Source organism: Arachis hypogaea, chromosome 19, assembly GCF_003086295.3.
Source record: "Arachis hypogaea cultivar Tifrunner chromosome 19, arahy.Tifrunner.gnm2.J5K5, whole genome shotgun sequence".
Classification (NCBI taxonomy): domain Eukaryota; kingdom Viridiplantae; phylum Streptophyta; class Magnoliopsida; order Fabales; family Fabaceae; genus Arachis; species Arachis hypogaea.
In genome coordinates this window covers 11,325,628-11,349,578 of record NC_092054.1, presented here as the reverse complement: position 1 = coordinate 11,349,578, position 23,951 = coordinate 11,325,628, and the positions used below count along the sequence as shown (strand labels likewise).

At 33.0% G+C, this 23,951-nt stretch overlaps 1 protein-coding gene across 1 annotated transcript; it reads right to left on the bottom strand.

The window, feature by feature from the left end:
- Positions 1-11,021: 11,021 nt before the first annotated feature.
- Positions 11,022-16,038, bottom strand: LOC112777656 (uncharacterized protein At5g02240). Its single transcript, XM_025822035.3, has 9 exons — positions 15,651-16,038; positions 14,639-14,751; positions 14,331-14,384; positions 14,098-14,182; positions 13,799-13,904; positions 12,558-12,644; positions 12,328-12,425; positions 11,814-11,923; positions 11,022-11,219 (listed from the first exon to the last, which is right to left on the bottom strand). The coding sequence occupies exons 1-9, from the start codon at positions 15,949-15,951 to the stop codon at positions 11,154-11,156; spliced, it is 1,020 nt and encodes a 339-aa protein (XP_025677820.1). The 5' UTR covers positions 15,952-16,038; the 3' UTR covers positions 11,022-11,153.
- Between the last annotated feature and the right edge of the window lie 7,913 nt (positions 16,039-23,951).

The following is a 23,951-nucleotide window of genomic DNA, read 5'->3' as shown; positions in this document are numbered from 1 at the left end:
CAAGTATACCGGGTCACATCAAGTAGTAAAACTCACTAAGAGTGAGGTCGATCCCACAGAGATTGATGGATCAAGCAACTTTAGTGGGTGATTAGTTTAGTCAAGCTAACATTGAAGTGAAATTGGATGAAATTTTGAGAACAGAAAGTAAATTGACAAGAATCTTAAAGCTGCAGAAAGTAAAATTGCAAGTAACTTAAAGAACAAGAAAGTAAAATAGCTGAAACTTAAATTACAAAAAAAGTAAATTGCAGTGAATGTAAAGGGGAGTGGGTGCTGAAAAATTAAAGAAAGCAATAGATCAAGCAACTGGAAATTTAAATTGCAGAAAATGTAAATGTGCAGGAAATTAAATCAAGCTCAATGTGAACAAAAATGTGAAAGTACAGAATGCAGGAAAGGAAATTGCAGAAAAGTAAACGTAGCAGAAGAGGAAATCAGCAAGAAGACTTAGATCAATTTTTAATTCTCAAAGAGAAACTAACAATTTCAATGAAATAGTAAAAACAGAAAGAAAGCCAAGAGCTCACTTACTCTCAAGATCAAAACAGAAAGGAAATTGAAGAAGAATGAAACAGAAAGTAAAATGGAGCTCAATTGCAATAGCTAAAGGAAAGTTGAAGATCTCAGGGGTTGGATGAGACTAGAAAACAAGTCTAGATCTCAAGTCCTTCCTTGATCCAACAAGAGAATAATTGCAGAGAAGTAAAAGAAACAATTGCAGAAGAAGTAGAAGATAAAAGCAGTAAATAGAATTTGGATTCAAATCACAGTTTCTAGAATTATGCAAAAAAATAAACAAAGAGATCTCAAGGTGAGGTTGAGACAGAATTTCCTCAACTCTTCACTTTCAAGATCCAAGACAAGAAGTAAGAAATGCAAAAGCAAGAACAAGGAGGAGAGACTCAGCTCTCAATCCCAATTTCCCCTAGTGCTCTCTAGTAGAGCCAGCCTCCTAAAGAAATGAAGCAGATGCCTTTTTATAGGCTTTTCACAAAATAAAAATGAAAATGAAATTCTAAACAAATTACAATTAAAAATAACTTCCTAAGCTAACTTGTTCTTGTGCCTTGAAGTGATGTCCATGGGCTTTTAAATTTTGGTGCAGGATTGAAATAATTTGATTTTTGGACCATGGGTCACACTCCCAGGGCAAAGCTCTCCCCAAGAGCTCAAAGCTCTCCGTAAGAGCTCTATTAGAAGCACCCCTTTGTTTTGGAGAGAAACTCCAAGTTCGAACCATGATGGAAGCATTTTGTGAGCTATTTTTCTTACATTTTCATGAGGAGACCCACGATAAAGCTCTCGAGGAGAGCTGAGCGCTACTTCCTTGCTTCCCTTGGTCTCCCTCTTCGAATCCTGGTGAAGCCACTTTGATTCATTTTTGCTTGTTTTTGGTCCTTAAAAATGCCTTTCAATCGTGCCTTAATTTCATGCTAAATATAAATTGCCATATATTGTTGGAAAGCTCTAAATGTCAGCTTTCCAACGCAACTGGAAGCACATCAATCGGACATCTATAGCTCAAGTTATGGCACTTTGAAGGAGGCATGGTCATGCTGTGAGCGCCCAAGTTTAACTTAGCGAAAATTTTTGCCTCCAAACTCATTTTCCTTGAGGCAAGCCCGAAAAAGCTCTTGGCAAGAGCTTTGGGCAAGAGCTTTGCTTTGAGTTTTGCCTTGCCTTTTGAAACAAAGCTCTTGGCAAGAGCTTTAGGCTCTTGGCAAGAGCTTTGTGCTTTTGCTCCTTGTTGTGAGACACGCTTTTCTTCCCTTGGTTTGGTCATGGGCCACGCTTTTAAAAGCGTGGCCTAAGACTCCAAAATGTGCTCCAACTTCAAAGTGTGCCCCAAAGCTCTTTTTTTTTTTCTTATTTTGTGCTTCTTTACTTATTTTTCTCCTTATTTCCTACAATATTTATAAAATTAAAAGATTAAGGAAATATACCTTTTAAGCACAAAAGAGTGCGATATTTAAGCACAAATCATCAATTTCTTATATGAAAAAGCATAGAAAAACATGACATGGTGACATGTCATCACAACACCAAACTTAAACCTTGCTTGTCCCCAAGCAAGAAAAGAATCATGCAATTAAGATTGATAATCCAAGGTAAAAAGAATAGCAACTCAATGTTCATGGTAAGCTAGTTTTCTAAGCATGCTACAATCACAAAAGAAATGTAAATAACTGATGCTTCTATCTAGCTCAATTTATGAAATCTTTTCCTTATTTTTCTTTCTTGAAACAAGCTTTTGATTTTCTTATTAGCTTCTCCTTTTGGGTGCTTTGCCCCATGAGTTAATAACAAAGCTACGATTCTAAATGCTTTGTTTTCAAGTATTACCACTTGATACATAAGCACCACAAGCATTTGAATTAGAGGACTTCATTAAGCTCATTTTTCTTTTCTTTTCTTGACTCTCTAATCATTGATGCTCAGAACCTTGAGCTTTGAGGGAGTGCTTTTGCACTTGAGCCTAGCCTTGACTTCTAAGTATTTTGTTTTCAAGCATTTGGCTTGATACATAAACACCACAAGTACTTAACAAATAAATTGCCATTGGTACTCAGAGCCTTCAGCTTTCTCATTTTTTCCCTTTTTCTTTTCTTGCTTAAATTTGTATTTGCTTCTTCAAGGTTTTCATGATTTTCAAAGATTTCACAAAATGTACTAGATGAAAACTTCAATTAAATAAAATCTAATGCAATTGAGCAACAATTAACCATACTAGCTTTCCAATACTTGTATGCACATGCTAAACTCTTCTTTAATTCCTTGTTTGTTTATAATCATGATACTTTACTGCTTTTGAATTCACAAAACTCAAGTTGATAGTCATAATGGCATGGCAACATGTTACAAATCAAGATGCAGGCTATGCTTATCTATACCACACATGTAAACAGGGAAGATAAAGACAATCATGCAATTTAAGTGCTGGAAACAAATGAGAGGAAAAAGGAACTTTACAACCTTGCAATTCTTCTTCTCTATTGTTGTCCTTTTCCTTCTATTCTTCCTTCTTCCCATACCAATACTCAGAATGCTTGCTCATCCTCAAGCAACAATTAGAACAATGGCTATGGGGCTAAGATGGATCATGAATATCTTACATAATGAAATATTAGTAGCACATGTGTTTTAAGCAAGCAAAATTAAGGATAACAATCAAGGCACAGAGAAACAGAAATATTGTGATTGCAAGCATAAGAAGGTGTGCACAATACTTTGCATAAAGAATAAGTAGCACACCAAACTTAGTGTGACACTTTTACTTGGAATTGATGCAAGTATCTAGTAAGGATTGGAACCAAATTTTGTTGCATAGCAACACCAAACTTAGAATGCAATCACATATCAATTTATTTGAATAAAAACTAAGCAAATGAAACTATTATATGTTAAATACAATCACCAAGCCAAGAATCTGTCATGAATAAAGCTCTCTTGGTAATGTATTAACAAACATAGTAAATAAAAGAAAGCATTTAAAACAAGGAAATGACTAAAAACAAAGAGAAAACTAAAATTGTCTAACTAAAAGAAAGATAACAGTGCAAAGAACATTATGATTATGCAAACAAGTAGTGTTGCTGAATGAATTGCATAGAAAAATAAGTGGCACACCAAACTTAGAATCTTAGTGTAACACTTCCATGTAGAATTGATGCAATCATTCAAAGGGATTGAAAACAAATTGTTGCAGGGCAACACCAAACTTAGAATGTAACCATATGCCAATTTATTGAATTTAAACAAAGCAAAGAAAGAAAATAAAGCAGAGAAGAGAAATTATACCTACGGTTGACATGTTGTTCACTTTCTTCCTCTTCTTCCAGTTTGTTAAGAGGAATGACCTCAAGGGATGAGAAGATTCAGCTATTACCCCCTGTCTTGGTCTCTCCTCAGCAAGCTTTCTTTTGTTAATGACTTGATTGAGCTTGCTTGCTGGATCAGGGGGAGGATTGCTTGTAGTTGACCTTATCTTCTTCATAAATATTGTCCTTTGTAGCTTGGTCACAATCCTCTTCTCGGTGCTTTTGTTAATTGCCTTTACTTCCTTGAGTCCAAGTCTTGGTGGTTGTGTGATTGTTGGAGTGATTTCTTCATCAAGAGCTTTTTGCATTGGTGGTTCCATGAGCTTTTCCTCTTTGCACTTCTCTGCTTCAGTTGAGTGTGAATTCTCTTGAGTATCTTCCTCCATTTCTTCTTCATGATTTTCCATTAATTTCTTTGGGAAAGAAGTTTCAGGTTCCTCTATCACCTCAATTATCTTCTGTGAATATGAAGCCACAGGTTCAAACACCTCCACAACCCCCTTTTCCATTGAAATTTTACTTGACACAGAGGCTTCCTCATCTTACTTTTTCACTTCCTCACCCACAAATTGGTCTTCATCCTCTCTGTTTGATGGTTCTAGGTTCCTCCTTATTTGCTCTGAGGGCTCATTCATCTTCTTGAGGATGATTTCTTTCCAGGATTGAGATTGTGTGTATCTTTCCATGAGTTTTCTGTGTATTTCAATAGCTTGGCATCGGCTTTCTATGGGTTCTTTGGACCATTGAAGGTAATCCTCATTTGCTGGTTCAAGAGATGAAGGTTGAGAGAAATTTTGGTGACATGAATATGTTGTGGTGAAGTTGTGTTGAGGGGTTTGGAATGAGTAGTGTGATTGATGGGATGACTTGTATGGATTTTGGAGGAAACTTTGTGTTGAGGCATAATCAAGTGATGAAGAACTTTCAAATGAGAAACTGGAACGTGAGGGTGGATGCTCTTTCATTCCTTGGTGATACTTCCATCCACCATGAGAATAATGATATGAATTATTTTGTGGTGGTGGTTGGTATCCCATATGATTTTCTTGCTCATCTTGTGTCTCTGAAGCAAATCTCCATGAATTGGAGTGCTTAGAATGTGTATTCTCTTGGTGATATTTCTAGCCACCATTAGAGATTGGTGATGGTGGGTAATATCCCATAAAATTTGTTTGATCATAAGATGAGTTGAACTCCATTTGAATTTTGGAAAACACAACACCAAGGAAAATTGAAATTACTCATATCAGAGATGAGAATTTCTTAGTGAGGCAAAAACTCAAACACCTTGGTTTCAATCTAAAATAGAAAAAAAAATAAAGAAAATGCTTGATCTAGACTTCTCACCCACTTAATCATTGTTGATCTAAATCAATCCCCGGCAACGGCGCCAAAAACTTGATTGGTTGGAACCGAAATTCCAACACCTAGAACTCACCGGCAAGTATACCGGGTCGCATCAAGTAGTAAAACTCACTTAGAGTGAGGTCGATCCCATAGGGATTGATGGATCAAGCAACTTTAGTGGGTGATTAGTTTAGTCAAGCTAACATTGAAGTGAAATTGGATGAAATTTTGAGAACAGAAAGTAAATTGACAAGAATCTTAAAGCTGTAGAAAGTAAAATTGCAAGTAACTTAAAGAACAAGAAAGTAAAATAGCTGAAACTTAAATTACAAGAAAAGTAAATTGCAGTGAATGTAAAGGGGAGTGGGTGCTGAAAATTAAAGAAAGCAATAGATTAATCAACTGGAAATTTAAATTGCAGAAAATGTAAATGTGCAGGAAATTAAATCAAGCTCAATGTGAACAAAAATGTGAAAGTGCAGAATGCAGGAAAGGAAATTGCAGAAAAGTAAAAGTAGCGGAAGAGAAAATCAGCAAGAAGACTTAGATCAATTTTTAATTCTCAAAGAGAAACTAACAATTTCAATGAAATAGTAAAAACAGAAAGAAAGCAAAGAGCTCACTTGCTCTCAAGATCAAAACAGAAAGGAAATTGAAGAAGAATGAAACATAAAGTAAAATGAAGCTCAATTGCAATAGCTAAAGGAAAGTTGAAGATCTTAGGGATTGGATGAGACTAGAAAACAAGTCTAGATCTCAAGTCCTTCCTTGATCCAACAAGATAATAATTGCAGAGAAGTAAAAGAAACAATTGCAGAAGAAGTAGAAGATAAAAGCAGTAAATAGAATTTGGATTCAAATTACAGTTTCTAGAATTATGCAGAAAAATAAACAAAGAGATCTCAAGGTGAGGTTGAGACAGAATTTCCTCAACTCTTCACTTTCAAGATCCAAGACAAGAAGTAAGAAATACAAAAGCAAGAACAAGGAGGAGAGACTCAGCTCTCAATCCCAATTTCCCCTAGTGCTCTCTAGTAGAGCCAGCCTCCTAAAGAAATGAAGCAGATGCCTTTTTATAGGCTTTTCACAAAATAAAAATGAAAATGAAAATGAAAATAAAATTCTAAACAAATTACAATTAAAAATAAATTCCTAAGCTAACTTGTTCTTGTGCCTTGAAGTGATGTCCATGGGCTTTTAAATTTTGGTGCAGGAATTGAATTAATTTGATTTTTGGACCATGGGTCACACTCCCAGGGCAAAGCTCTCCCCAAGAGCTCAAAGCTCTCCGTAAGAGCTCTATTAGAAGCATCCCTTTGTTTTGGAGAGAAACTCCAAGTTTGAACCATGATGGAAGCATTTTGTGAGCCATTTTTCTTACATTTTCATGAGGAGACCCACGATAAAGCTCTCAAGGAGAGCTTAGAGCTCTCAAGGAGAGCGCTACTTCCTTGCTTTCCTTGGTCTCCCTCTTCGAATCCTGGTGAAGCCACTTTGATTCATTTTTGGTCCTTAAAGATGCCTTTCAATCGTGCCTCAATTTCATACGAAATATAGATTGCCATATATTGTTGGAAAGCTCTAAATGTCAGCTTTCCAACGCAACTGGAAGCACATCAATCGGACATCTGTAGCTCAAGTTATGGCACTTTGAATGAGGCATGGTCATGCTGTGAGCGCCCAAGTTTAACTTAGCGAAAATTTTTGCCTCCAAGCTCATTTTCCTTAAGGCAAGCCCGAAAAAGCTCTTGGCAAGAGCTTTGTGCCTTTACTCCTTGTTGTGAGACACGCTTTTCTTCCCTTGGTTTGGTCATGGGCCACGCTTTTAAAAGCGTGGCCTAAGACTCCAAAATGTGCTCCAACTTCAAAGTGTGTCTCAAAGCTCTTTTTTTTTCTTATTTTGTGCTTCTTTGCTTATTTTTCTCCTTATTTCCAACAAGATTTATAAAATTAAAAGATCAAGGAAATATACCTTTTAAGCACAAAAGAATGCGATATTTAAGCACAAATCATCAATTTCTTATATGAAAAAGCATAGAAAAACATGACATGGTGACATGTCATCACTAATTGTAATATAATTATAATAAAGATATTTTTCTAAAAATAATTTTATAAGAGAGAATAGTGCTTTCATTACATGAGAATATTACTTTCTAAAAATAAAGATATTTTCCTAAATTAGTATAATCAGGCATTATTCATTAAATGCTAATTGTAATATAATTATAATAAAGATATTTTTTTAAAAATAATTTTAGAAGAGAGAAGAATGCTTTAATTACATGAAAATAGTACTTTCTAAAAATAAAGATATGTTCCTAAATAAGTATAATTATGTATTATTCATTAAATATTAATTATAATATAATTATAATAAATATATTTTTTATAAAATAATTTAGAATAGAGAATAGAAAAGTGCATTTTGGAGGAAAAACGGAGTCACGTCACCTTCATTAATTGGGGGAAAATCCAGTTTTAGTATATTAAGTAGATAGATGACACGTGATATGTAACGTATTGCTGACATGATACATTAATTAATTATTTTGTGACATATGACATTAATTTTTATATTATCATATTAAGTGATATTTGAAGTAATATATTATTATTTAACTAACAAAAAGATCAATTTAATTTATGATTATATTTTTTTAAAATTAATATGATTAACTTAATTTTTAGGAGACCAATTAAAAAAAATAGATGATCTTTTAGAAATAAAATTGAGTATTAATCCAGTACTAATAGATCCTTTAAGATGTAAAGCTTCAAGATCAACCAGTGACTTTCTGGAAAATTTTCTTTATCTCATCCATCACATGGTAACACAGCCATTGTATGCAAATAATGTCAACGATTATGTCTGCCGACAATAACAAGAGTCAAGAGAGAAGAGAGATGACTGGTTTTGTGGTAAGGAGTTTAAATAACATATATAAAATTGGGTGATGTTACATGATTAAATTATTTTAATAATTAAATTAGTTTAATAATTATTAACATAATAAAAATCAGTTAAAAAAGAAAAAATACAAAAAAATGGTTGAATTTAACTGTAAAAATAATTTATCACCTAATATTTCTCAATAAAATTATTTTTTTAAATTTTATTTTTTTTAATATAATAATATAATAAAAAATATAATTAACTAATAAATTTACATCCATATAAAAATATATTTTCTTCTATTCTTGAGGACATTTAGAGAATTATTTAGGCTTTGTTTAAAATTTAAATGAAAACTTGGAAAGAAGTAAAGAGATGAAAAGAGAAAGAGAAAAAAAGTTGAATGAATTTTTAACTTCTGAGTGTATTTGGATAAAAAAAAAAAAGAAAAATGATATCTGTATGACACTATCTTTTTTAAAAATTTAATTTTGATGTATTAATAATATAAAATATTTTATACAGTTGTTTAATTATATTTGTTATTTTAAATATATCATTCACCGAATCTACATAAAAAATAGTTATTTTTACTGATGTCACGATAAATAATTAGATACATATATAAAACTACTTTACACTGACAGTATATTAAAATTAAATTCATCTCTTTAATAATCTTAAAATATTTTTTTTTTGGAAAATTGTACATACTTATAGATTGAGGAAGTTACTAAAGTAATAAAGTAAATGATTAATAACCGTTGATTTTGAAACTTTGAAAAAACAATCATTTGTATCCATAACTTTACAAATGCTAAAAGCACTCGCCAAAGAAAAAAGCGTTATATCCATGAAAGATGGGTTCTATGCATAGTTGTAAAAACCGGATCGGACCGGCCGGTTCGACCAGAAAACTGGTGAACTGAACCTTATACCGGTCCGGTCCAGTGTTTGAACCGCACAAGGAACTGAATCGGTCAAACTCGGTGTGAACCGGTACGAACCGGTCAAAACCGATGAGGTGGTCTGACCGAACCGTTTGGAAGAAAATATTTCCAAAATGCTTGAGGTAGGGTTCGAACCCTTGTCCTCAAGGAAACCAAAATGCTCCACAACCACCAGACCATTATGTTTTCTATTAAAACATATGCAAATTATAATACATATAGATATCTTCTATCAAATAGTTTACTTTTATTTAATTTATTTTAATTTTAATTATAAATTCACTCCTTCTTAAATTAATTATATTTTTATTTAACAATAATGATAAACTCACTCATTTTTTTATAATTATATAATATCTATTAATATTATTTTTTAATAAATACTTGTAGTATATAATAGTATAAAAGATATAAACTAATTAATAAATTATTAAAATTTAAAAATAATAGTTATTTTAATATAAAAACAAAATAAAAATATTTATGATAGAGTAAAAATAATAAAATATTTATTGTTCATGTTCCATATTGTTTTAAAATAACTTGATATTTTAAAATGTTAGTAAAAATATGTATTTTAAATTTTAATTTTAAACTTTTAACTATTTTTTATTTTTTATTTACATAGGACCGAGTCAACCGGTTCAACTAGTAACCCAGCGGTTGAACCAGTGACCCAGTGACCCAATGACCTGACCGGTTCGATCACCGGGTCGGTTCTGACAACTATGGTTCTATGTTACAAAAGTACTAAAATCCTAAATTTATGTTAACTTTTAAATAGAATTCTCAAATTATCCCACCTTTTATTTTCAATATCAACTCTATCCCTATCTCTTCTTTCTCATATCCCAAATTTTTAGAATCTTCCATTGCCATCACCTTAACCACATTCTCTATTCTCTACTACTCCACCACCACCACTACCATGACGATATTGACATCAATTACCTCAACCATTCCATCTATCAACTCCACCTTTTTCCTTCTCTACCGTAACAATCATAATTACATCATCTTTTAACAACAACAACTGCAAGTAATCAAACCACAAAAAAAAGCATTCAGATTTTTTTTCGGCAAAAAAAAAAAAGATTAAGGGAAGGATGACAGAAAGAGATCGAGGAATCTTAAGTTATTTTAGAGAAGGTGGTGCCATTGACGTTAATGAAAGAGAGATTGATGTCGATTGTACCGCGAAGGTCAAAGAAACTGATCAAGCCACAAAGATTGGAGGTGAGGGCCATCACCACTGCCACCTCTCTCTCAAACACACATACACACAACCTCCTTCGATGTTTCTATTTTTCCTTCTGATTTGATATAATTTTTAACTTCAATTTACTTTCTTTGTCCCTCTCATCTCTATTGTTGGTGTTGGTGAATGTGTCTGGGATGTTGCAGGGGTGCAGTGGATAGTGAAATACAATTTAGGGTTGATGTGGTGGGTGTGATGGAGAGTGACGAGAAATGGGTGAGAGGGACTGATTTTATAGTGTGGTAGGAAGGTGCGAGTAATGGAGGGATCAGGGATGTGAAAGTTTAAGATTTGAGAAAGAAAAGATAGTGGTAGAGTTGAAGTTGAAGATAAATGGTGGGAGTAGTTTCTTAATTTTATTAAAAAATCAACAAAAACTTAATATTTGAATATTTTTATTGCATGAAACTCATTTTTTATTGGTATAACCTTAGTTTTTTTTATGGATACTTTTGTTAGTGTTTGCAAAGTTTATAAGTGTAAATAATTGTTTTTCTTTGAAACTTTTATAAAATGTATACCCCCCACTACTTGGATTTAACAGTGATTAAGTCTTTAATTTATAACGAGAGAGAGAGAGTGTGTGTGTGTTTTTGGAGGGTGATCCTCCTGAGAGTGTTTTTGGAGGGTGATCCTCCTGTATTTGCCCGCCCGTATAACGATTAACAAAATTCAACTCATCCTTTAATTCTTCTAAATTTAGGAATATTTGAATTTCAGCCCTTTTTCTTACACCTTGGAAATCGGAATAATGAAGAAACGTCTAGAATGGTGTGATTGATCTTGAACTCGCTAATTATGATACATATATACATTCTCTTTATTTTTGGTCTGCCACATATACATGTTCCAAATGGTATAAAATTTACTTGCAATTCTAGTTATTGGGAGTGCGCACCTTCGAATAGTTCTTGCCACTTCTGAGCATCAGTTCCAGGACCCTCACCCTAAAATATATGCATTATGTCATAACAATTTCCATACATAAAAAATATATGAGCAAAAAAATGAACTGAATAAAAAGCTCTCATTAAGTGAGGACAACTGTGGTAGAAAACTAAACATTTTTACTCAGGAAAAGAATATAATCTTTCTGTATCATAGGATAATTATCAATATTTGCAGGATTATTTTTCTTAGCAGAATAATCTTTCGAGGATTAAAATAGTAATATACTTGAGAAAAATTCAGCTCTGTACTAAAACAAAATCTCCATAGAAAGGTCTCATCCAGAAATTACTTCAAGTTATAGAAAAATACTGCCTAACACTATAACAGTAGGAGATAATATTAGGTCATTTTAATATGAACACACATGTAAATTGTGTAAATGCGAATGGATCCCCTCAATGCGTAAAATTTCGCATAATCTTGTCATGTGTTAATCTTCTCTATTGGTTTATGGGGTCGATACACGACCCCAGTTTCTTGATCAATGGTGAAAATCAACGGGTCAAAATCATGTAAAATTTTCATGTGAGATCTATTCCCATAATCCAAAAATGAACTTCATTTACCAAAATAATAACATATAAGTTTACCTCAACAGAGTTGACTTCATATACTTGGTTCTTGGTGACTTCAAGATCCAATGCCTGTATGCAAGCTTCAGCAACAATAATTCTGCTGGCCTCTCCAACTAATTTATCTCCTGGAAGCCCATCACAAATTTTATAAAATTTTAGACAAAAAATACTAGTGAAAGTATAAATGATCTGGTATAATCATCTACTGAGTCAAGGGAAGACACCAACAAAGTGAATTAACTATCTTAATCAATTATTTTGAGTTCCAAGATAAAACCCTACTCATACTCAGATATTTATACAATACATAATATACACAAAAATTCCTCCTAATGGCTAGAATCAATCTTTGGCAATTCAGAGTTATTAGGCCTTTAGCTCCATCAAAATCAATCTTTGGGGTGTACTTTTGGTATTTATAAACTTTGGTGGGTACTTTTGTCCACTTCAAATTCTTTCATGTGTACTTTTGTCCATTTACTAAAAAATAAAAGAAAATTGCTTTGAATAATGAGCATTGTATACATACCTTGACCTATAAGAACTGCTCGTCGTTCTCCAGCTGTTGCTTTGAGCAAAGTATTTAAATCATAAGATGTGTATGGTCCATCAGTCAATCTTCCAGGTCTAAAATGCATTTAGATATCCCATATGAGACATGAAGAACTTCAGTCAAACATGATCCAATTTAAACGTCCTCCAACTCTTAGTTTGTCAGATATGAACTTCGGGTAGAGATATGTATATTTTGCATCTTACCTGATTATGGTGAATGGAATACCAGAACTCCGAAGAAAATCCTCTCCCATCTTCTTATACTTAAGAACACCAAATAGATTCATAATGCTACATGAAAAATCAACATTAACAAGTACACGAGTTAGAATTTGGAGAAGAAATTTTACCAAGATAGGTAACATGATTTCATGACACAACAATTTATAGAGGTTCAGCTGGAATTTGTTGCTGTTTCCTTGTCACTTAGTGACATGGTACATAATTAACAAACAGCCTGCACTTGTGAACATGAATAAAGTTCAATTCGAACTAAGAAATCTAGAAAAATTTTCAAAGCACGTATTCTTTCAATTACTAAATGAAGTTGAATTCAAACTAAACAAATCTAGAAAATTTTCTATGACCTATTTTGATCCCCACTAGTTAAACTTCTAACTTCCAATTACACCCCTCAAAACAAATAATACCGAGGCCAGAAAAAAATGGTCTTATTCATTTTGTCTCCTGAATGTGTGTCAAATTTGTAATCTGTAGCCGGATTTTGTCTTCTGTACCTCCTAGGCCCCCCTTTCAAGAAGTGTACACATAACCATAGTTTTGTCCACTGCCACTTTGGGTAACGAACCCATGGTTATAAATGACCCTGATATTAGAGAAAGCATTGTTTCAATCTCCATCTAGTGTAAATATTAACCTTGCATAAAGTCCTAATAGTTAAAGGTACATCCAAAATCAAATCCCTTTTCAAAACCTTCTATTGTAGGAGACCTGAAGGCAAGTCATCAACTATTCATGATCCATTATATAGTCGGAGATTCTCCAGTGAGACAACTCTGTCATAGCCACCTAAGGCTAGAAGTTTACAAAGGAACAGAAGTCAACTATTGCTATTCTGATTATACGAATTTGGAGCACAATAGTAACAATACATATTTAAACCAAATGTTCAATCAAGAATAGCCAATTGAAAGCAAACCTGGTAATTTGAATTCAAAATAACAATACAAATATAAGTAAATTTTAATTTTTTAGTTCATTCTTCTTTAGGAATCATAGATTCACATCTGTGACGAAGAGTCTTTACAACCCATAATGGTTATGTTAAATTAATGTTTTCATCCAATTTTTCATTAGAACTTTCGAAGGGACCCAATCCAAATAAAGAAAAGAAGATTCTGCTTTCAGCATTCTAGCAAAGCAACCGATGGTTTAACAAAGTCACGTACAACTTTGTCTTTAAGAATTTACTCGTGTATGCTTACCTCCACGGCAATTCATTGGACTTAGTCACACCTATTGATGACACAAGAACAACTCTCTTCACTGATGAAGGCAATGCAGAAACTAGATTCTTCACTCCCACCCAATCTTCAAATAAATACTTATAATCAAAATCAAAATATGGAGAAGTTGATGGATTTTTTTATATGTGGTAAGCAACTTTCAATAAAAGCATTACCCATCTACTTAATTTTTCAAAAACTTAAATCAACTAAATAATTTTCAATTTTGATTATTTATGGAATCAAATAATGCAATTTATTCATAATATGATTCTTACCAACTCTTTCTGGTGTATTATCATCATCCCACCGTCTGGAAGGAAAAGCAGTTGTTCCTGTGCAACAAATCACATGCGTAACTCCCTATAAAGCAAGTAAACAAAGAAAAAAAAGAAAGAGAAAGAACATTATTACAATACATTTCCTTTGGTGAATGAAGTTACTCAGCAAAATGAAAAATTTCATATTATCAAATGGTATTAGGCATTGAAAAGGAATTATGAAAGTAGACCTCAAACATGGATGGATCCAAATCTTCCTGCTTCCTTGTGTCGCCTTTGACTACCTGTCATGTCCAGAAACTCCATAAGACCTTTTTTTAATAAATAACGAAAAGCAATATAAACATAAGGCCACTATGGAACCTTTGCAATTTTCATTGTTTTCTCTGATCATTTTATATCAATATATACTTTAAATAAATAACAAGATCAATAACATCAGCATATCTTTTCCATATTGTTGGCTATTTTCAGTTTTTTATGCCCAAAATAACACAAGCTTTGCTCTCTGAATGCTGATCGAGATTAAATGATATACCTGCAATTTATCCCCATCTTGTTTACCAAACAGTGCTGTGGCTTTCTCAGGATCTCTAAGTATCAAGCGTGACTTAACATTCCGCTGAAGCAGTGATGCTACTACCAGCTGCCCTGAATAGCAGATATCACAACCACTTCATAAAATTCCAAAATCAAACTATGGCATGAATAACTATTCAATAATCCGGCCATTTCCATAGCTTACCCGACTTCAAAATGAATGTATAAAAGAACGATAAATTCTTATATAAACACAAGTTTAGCATCACTTTTTGGGCATACTCACAATAAAAATAGGTCTCACTTACCATATTCAAAATACACACCTCAATTCATAAGTCTTGCCAAAGCTTATGTGACTATGTCCAATACTAGAATTTCTCAAATACTTATCTCCATCTCCAGCGTGCAATGCTAGTCACACTTCAGAGAGTAAAGTGTAAAATCTGAATAATTGAATATGAAACTATTGATTTTATCATCAGTTCAAATGCTACACTTTACTATCTTAAAGTGCAACCTACACTTTATAAGGAGCCAGATCCTATCTCTTTAAGATGTTATATCATGAAGAACAAAATCCCCCCTTCATAAAATAGTTTAAGAACAATTCCGCTAACCTACACCAGTATAAAGGAAATCATTTTGATGCTAGGAAACATGGCACACAATTTTTTTCTAAAATATCATTTATCCATTAAAAAATATTCTTTTGCTATTTTCAAAAACTTGAACCCAAACCACTTAGTTAAATAATAAACAATTTGTCATCTCAACTAATTCTATTTCTATTAGTTCTATAAATATTTTAAAAAACAAAAGAGTGAATTGATACACAGTTATGTAGTAACAACCCTTTTCATTACTACATAACCAGTTTTGTTCTAAGAATTAGAACTTACTCAAACAAAAACTGTAAATTTTCTGTCACATACTGATATACTACAACTTATTCAAGTAGAGACCCTAATATATTTTTCACGAAGTAACAAAATTCAATTCGATCTTACCAACTCCTCCAGAGCCTCCAACAACGAGAACAAGTTTTGAAGACGCTGGCGTGCTTTGGCGATTTTCCTTTGACTCTGAACTCCGAATTTCAACGAGTTCCTTGTTGCTCACAGCGTTTTGCGATCCTTCCCTCTCGGTGGAAACAGCGTTTGCATGAACGCGCTTGGAATCGCAGCTCCATCTCAATGCAACGGAAGAAGAAGAAGCGACAGGGATTCTAGTGAAAACTTGAGGCTGTGAAAGGCACTGAATTTTGAGGGAAGAGAAAGGGATTGTAGCAGTTGCAATTGTTGAAGCCATGAACACAATCAGAAGAGATTCTGTTATTAGACGTTAGTCACCACTCACCACTACTTTTATATTTATATTTATTTTTATTTTTATTTTTCGATTAATAAACAATGACCTCATGATATTTAACACACTCATCAGTCATCACCCCTCTATTTTTGTGCCATGTGTCCTTTTCTTACTTGTATGAAATCTAAAAATGATTGTTAAAATGTTAATATGTATTATATTAATTTTTTTAAATTTAAATTGCTATTTTTTTAAAAAAATATTTTTATGTGATTAATAAAAAAAGAACATTTAGTTTTTTTTTTTGTGACTAAAAGAACATTTAGTTTAGTTCACGAAGAAATTAGTTTTAACAAAGTTCTAATAGTAAAATTAATTATTATGATTTACAAAATTTAAAACTTTAATCGAGATGAAATTAAATATAATAAATAATATATTTATGTATAAATTGATTTTTTTTAAACATTTTATTTATTTTTATTGTTTTAAATGAGTTAATCATTAAAAATTTTAAATTGAATAAGTTGGAACGATTTATCAATTTTTTCAATTTTTGATCAATTTTTAATTAGCTCTCAAAAAAAATTAAATCTTTATCTTATAAATAGAGCTAGATGTGAATTAAACCAACTTGTGAGTTAATTCAGATTCGATTTAATTCGAAAAGTTGAGTTTATGGATTTGTGAGTCGAGTTAAAACTTGGCTTAAATATTAAATGAGCTGAATTTGATTGAAATCTAAAGTATTTGATATATTAATGACTTTTTTAAATATATACTAAATTTGATTATTATTAGATATTAATTACTCTTGTCACTCATTAAATTTGAGATTAATTTACTTTTTTAATTTCATTGTTTTTTTTTTTACAGAAAAAACATATCATTTAAAGAAAAGTCAAACGGTACTTACAGATAATAGAGATAAATTAATCACCAAAAAAAAAGATAATAGAGATAAATTAGATCTAAAATTAGAGAAGATGATTAGATAAATTCTATGCTGAACTATAAACTGAAAGTAAGTTCAACGTTTGATTACAAAGAATCTTAACCACTAGAAACATAGACAGATTTGAATCTCTATAATTTCTAAATCAACACTAAAAGTGATGCAACATGTTGAAAAATCTGTTCTTTTTCTCTGCTTAAAGCCAAATCCTCCTCTAGTCAGAAGATATTTCTATGAACAATAAGTGAACTTCAGTGTATACTCCAAGATCTGATAGATCTGTACCAACGTAGCCACACTACCCATAAAGGGAGGACAATAAACCACCACAAAATGGGAGAAAATACACCACATAGGGATATTAAAAAACAAAAATTAAAACAAAATAAAAGATAAACAGAAAGGCGTAGGGGAAGAAACAAAGGAGATAAAGAAAGGAGAGAAGGATTGGGGGAGAAAGAAGAAAGTAAGAAGAGAAACAGAGTTAAACAAAGAAAACTGAAAGAAACCAAAGAAAAAAAAGAGAATAAAGTAAGAAGAAAGAGAAGGGAGGGGAAAAGGGGAGAGGGAGGCCACCACCTTACCAAGTTAGCGGTGGCGGCGGCAGCCTCCCTCTTGGATGCCACAAGAATAAAAAGGCTTCAACCCTAGCAGAGAGAAGAGAGACCGGCTAGGTAGGATAGGGTTAAAACTTATTGCTCTGACGGAGTTAGATTTTTTAATTTCATTGTTTATATTATTCGGCAATATTATTATCTACCTATACTTTTTCTTATCCCTAATACATTAATACAAAAGAAAAGAATTTGGCCGATGACAATAGTTGTAATTCAATGATGATAATTTGACGGGATAAGTACGATTTTGGTCCCTAAAGTTTAATGCCAGAATCGATTTCGTCCCTCTTCTAATTTTGGATTTAAAATCGTCCTTAACATTTTTTTTCGTATTAAAATCGTCCTTTTTAATAAAATTTTTAATTTAATTCCTAAACTACCCATATTTTAATTAAAAAAATAAAATTTTAAAATAAAATAAATATAAAATAAAAAAAGAAAGAAAGGGATCAGAGAAGCGGGGTGAGTGGGGACTGGGGAGAGAAAGAAACAAAGGGGAGAGGGGGCCGAGAAAGGGGGTGGGGGAGGGTGGAGGGGGGAGAGAAGGGGGACGCCATGCTGCCGCACCGCCGCCCGTCGCTTCTTCTTCTTCTTCTTCTTCTTCTTCTTCTTCTTCTTCTTCTTCTTCTTCTTCTTCTTCTTCTTCTTCTTCTTCTTCTTCTTCTTCTTCTTCTTCTTCTTCTTCTTCCCGCCGCCGCATCGCCGTCCGTTTCTTCTTCTTCTTCTTCTTCTTACCGCCGACCCACCGCCGCACCGCCGCCCGCCGCTTCTTCTTCTTCTTCTATGAATTTCTGGATTTCTTCTTCTTTTGTTGTGGAATATTATTGTTGCTGATTTGTTGCTTTCTGTTTCTACTTGTGTTAAATTTGTGCTTGAATTTGTTGATTTTCTATTTCTACTTCTCTGTGTGGAGGTGGGGGTGGGGGTGGGGGTGGGGGTGGGTGGGGGAAGGGAAGACGGGGAGGGGGAGGGGGAGGGGACGGGTGGGGACACGGGGTGGGGGTGGGGGGAAGGGGAGGGGGACGACGGCGGCGTTGGTGGTGGTGTTGGTGGTGGTGGAGTGGCAGTGGGTATTGATGATGATGATGATGATGGTGATGATGATGTTGATAATGGTGGTGGAGTAGCAGTTGGTGGTGGTGGTGGAGGAGATAATTATATTGGTAGTAGTAAAGGTATTTTTGTCCAAAAAAATTAAAAGGACGATTTTAATACGAAAAAAATATTAAGGACGATTTTAAATTTAAAATTAAAAGAGGGACAAAATTGATTCTGACGCTAAACTTTAGGGACCAAAATCGTACTTACCCCTAATTTGACAACTTTTTAATAGTGGTAACGATCTTCGCAGTAGTTTAATAACTTCTATCTCTGACAACTTTTGTTGATAGTTCGATAACTTTCGACAAATTTTTGATGACCTCGAATGATCCAGCAACTTCTGACAACCATTGGTTGCCAATAACGATAAAGAATTTTATTATCAATAAAATATGAAAAGATAAAATCATTTATTCAATCAAATTAATTTTCATTAATTTACAATCCAAATATTTCTAAACGAATTTCATTCTTATTTTATATAATTAACTCTAAATACAATAATTGAATTTCAGTTCAATTTATTTAAAATTAAATCAAATCAATTTAAAAAATATTTGGTATTGAAATTAAACACATCTAAACTTTATCTCTTTCTCTAACAAGAGACTTAGGATAGCTAACATATCACCCTAGTAAAAGTTAAATTTATTTGGAATCACATAGATGTATGCATTTTCATCAATTATTGCTCAATAAACATCATCTTATATGGCCAATGAGTAATAGCTCAAATGACATAGTCTCTCCATACTCAATTAAGAGGTTGCGGGTTCGAGTCTTCTATCTTTGGTAAAAAAAAAAAAAAAAAAAAACATCATCTTATATGCAAAACTTCATCATAATATAATATAAACACTAACATGATGAAAATAATTAATATTCTAATTTTCCTACCTACTTTATGTAAAGGCATTATTATTTCAGTATATTATCTAGGCTCAACCATAACCAACTATAGAATATATATTTTTTCTCCCTTAGATTTTTATACTATTATCCTCTGCTTTACAATAAACATACATCATCAAAATCTCTACCATCAGGAGAATGAACATGGTTATTGGTTGTAATAATAGCTGTGGTTATTGAAATAGGGTTTGGTGTTTTAGTACTTTTATCATGATTGTTGTTGTTGTTGTGCTCTTCTTCAAAATGGAAAAAAATAGGTCTAAAACATGTATATAAATAGATAAAAAACCAAAACATCCATGGAATTGTAACCAAAACCAGGCCTCCAATGAGATACCATAGATTATACTTTGAACCTGGAAAAATAAGGTACATGCAAAGGAATACACCTCCACCAATGATGCATGCCAAAATAATTCCAAAGATGAGATATATTCTAACATCTCCATCTTTTTTTACCATTGAAGAATAAGAAGAAGAAGAAGAAGATTATTGATTACTAATAAGATTAGTGGGATCAGAGGACCTTTTATCTATTTATTATTATTATTATTTTTTTTGGTTGAAACGATTTTAAAGAAATTTATCAATGTTTTGTGGAGAAACATATGTTGGAAGATTTCAAACAAAGTTTTATTGAACCGTTAAAATCGGAAAATGGTATCATATTATAGCTAAACAAATATAATATTTATAGTTATTTCTTATTTGTATCTTATTATTTAATTATATATTAGAAAAAGAAAAATAAACATAACTATGGGTATTTTAGAACAAATAAATTTTAAAAAATCATTAGATATAATTATATAATAATTAACTAAATACTGTGACAATATACCCTTCTCATTTTGTTAATTACTCACTCGGGCCAAACTAAATTGTGCATCATTATTTGACTTATTCTAACACTGATAATTAAAATTCTTCCCTTTATATTTTACTAGCGAATTAACAGAGATGTTAATAATAACAAATTTGAAATTGGTTAATATGATAAATATGTTATACTAAGATCAAGAGATTATGGGCTTCATTCTTAGAGTTAACAAAATGATTTTGTTATATATTGTATATGATGAAGAATAGTTTGGAAAATAAATTTGTACATCAACTCTCACATTCAGTAGCGAATCTTGAAAAAAAAAATTAGGAGGGCCAAATATATGATTAAATATATAAATTATATAAAAATATGTTAGAATAAATAATTATATTAATTTAGATTATTTATATTGAAACACCAAAAATATATATGATAATATGAAAGTGGATTTATACTCATAAAATAATTAGAAGAATTTGATTATTTGATCTTCTTTAATCAAAGCATTCGATATTTTTAATAGGGCTGAATTGCAACTCTTCTTTGCTAGGGAAAAAGCTATGGAGGCGGCTTTGATATGTTGGGGACTAAAACTCCTGAAGTCAATATTTATATTTGAATATGACACCTATTAAACTCTAAAACCCAAACAAAAATAATATCTCAAGCTCAAATAAAAATAATATCTGGTTTTATTCTCATTTAATTTCAAATAAAAAATAATTATGACATATTCAATTTAGTATTTATAATAATAAATGAGATCACCGTTATATAAGTCATTTAATTTGACATAGCATAATTTGTAATTATAATTAATATATGTATTGCCCACAAACAAATTAGGAAATTAAATAATTTTTCAACAATCTCCTACTTAAGCCATACATATATTCTTTCCTGAGATAATCACATCTTATAAACTTTATGCACACATCTGAATGTTATTGTTCATACCCTGGCGCAAAACATAAGCCAGGCCCAAATCAGAGAAAGTCCAGAAGATAGCCACCGAGTTATCGACCTCTAAAGAGGTTGACGTACATTACAAAGTGATGACTCTCCACTGAAAGAGTCAAAATTAATCCCAACTATCTCTCATCTACCTCAGGAAGGGAGATCTCAACAAACTCCAAATAAAGGGGACGGTTAACCACCACCAAGGTGGAACCATTCCAACGGTGGTTATTAGCACATCGCCTATAAATACACTGATATTCTTCAGGTGTGCTTAAAACCCAATTGACTAAAAACCTGCTTATACCCTTGCTAACTTAATAATCGGAGTGTCTTGAAGGTATCCCCCCTCCCCCAATTTCCTCACGAAGAACTTGGTCGGCGGCTACCTGACACAGGATAATTCGGACGCTGCGCCACAAGGAGTTTGGACCTCACGTTCAGACCCAAATACAATCTAGTTTCAGGTAACCCTCGAAACATTGGCGCCGTTGCCGGAGACCTGGAAGTTAACACCCATGGCGGACGATCACTCTGAAGACGGACGTACAACATCCGAATAAGAACCAGAATACCAAGAGATAGGCAACGATGATCAAGCCATCGTGATACCCCTTAGAGAATAGACGAACCACATGGTGAAGGAACCGTGAACAACCCTCCCCGTAGGAGAATTAATTCCGAGATTCATCACCTAGAGGATGAAGATCAACCCCGTTCTACCAAACTTATTGGACTAGTGCAAGGACATCACGACCAACTTGAGCACTAGAACAGGAGATAGAACGATAAAGGGAGGCAGAGAGAAACTTGATGAAAGAAATTAAATGACAAAGAAAGTTAGAAGAAAAGCTTCTAAAGCTGGAATCCAACCTTCAAGGTAGGAACCGACATACAGCTCGGGAAGACACCCTCACTTGGAGGAGAAGATCCTTTCATCGAAGACATCATGCGGGCAAAGGTTCGTAGAAACTTTAAAAGCCCTGACATGAGCCTTTATGATGGAACGACTAATCCGAGGCACTTGGTGCGGAATTTGAGAATATTCACAACTGAACTGGAAAGTGCACCGGGTCGTCCAAGTAATACCTTAGGTAAGTGAAGGTTGATCCCACGAGGACTAAGGAACTGGGCAATAATGATCAACTGATTGACTTAGTCAGGCGAACAGAAAAGTTGGTTTTGTGGGTTTTCAAAAGCATTAAACAATAAATCAAGAGTAAATAATGTAAATAATGAGTTTGGTGTAAAAATCAATGAGAGAAACAGTTAAGGTATCAAAGATGTTTACTTTTTCAGATTAAGTTTTCTTACCAACTATTTTAATCATACAAGATTCATTTCATGGCAAACTGTAATTGACTAAACCCTAATCTCTTAGTGATTTAGTCTCCTTTAATTTTTATCAACCGCCAATCTCTTGGTCACTTGATTCTGATTAGAGGGTTAAGTTCAAATATAGTTTATGGCCACAAAAACCCTAATTGCCCAAGGCTAAACGGATTATATGTCACATATTCAGATTAGTTCAAGTAATTAGCAATTTAGGAGAAATTTACTTTCAAGCTGTGTTCAGGTGAGAGACCTCTCCCAAGAATCACAAGAATGCATCTAGAATAAGGGTCATACTCTCGTTCCACTCAGATTCATAAAATTAAGAATGAAAGTAATCATTGAAATTGAATCAGTATATTAATTAAAATAGAAAAATAATATATTTAATCCATAGAAATAAACAGAGCTTCTAACCTTAACCAAGAGGTTTAGTGGCTCGTGACTTATAAAAAAACAAGGGTTCTAAAAAGTGCGGAAAAGAGAAAATCTGAAGGTCCCTCTAAAAGGTGAATCTTTTTCCTTTTATATCTAACATAATTTGATTTGAAACTAAAAGAAAATATTCAATTCTAAATCTAAAAGATTTTGTTTGTAAATAAAAAAAAAAAATAAAAGATAAGATAACAATTAAAAGCTAAATCCAGCTAAAGATGCTCCTTTGGGTGAGGTTGACCCGTATTACTGGCATTTAGCGCCAGAAATGGGAGTTCAGCGCCAGAATTTGCAATGCTTGGGCGCTGGTTCTATCCTTCCTGGGCACTAAACGCTAGGCTCAGCGTTTAGCACCAGAATTGGCAGTGATTCCAGAAGAAAAGTATAAACTATTATATATTGTTGGAAAGATCTGGAAGTTGGCTTTCCAACGCCGTTAGAACCGAGTCAATTGGAATTTTGTAGCTCAAGTTATACTCATTAGAATGCAAGGAGATTAGGTTGACAGCATCCACTTTCTTCCTTTGTTTTTGCACAAAACTCTGCCAAATTCGTCCGAATTTTATCTGAAATAATAAAAATACCAAAAAAACTCAAAGTAACATCTAAAGAGAATTTTAGCACTAAAATATAATTAAACTTACTAAATTTAACTAGAAAATAAGCAGAAATGGGTATAAGATGCTTACGCATCAGCACCACTTAAGCAACTTCAAGAGTCGGATATATTTGCCCGATGCCTCAGATACGACTCGTTGCAACGCCTTTCCAACAACCCTCACCAAGTCGCCTATAAAGTGGTTTGACATTCTGCCACCTAGGTCGGTCACTAGCTTCGACGACCTCGTAAGAAAATTTCTCACCC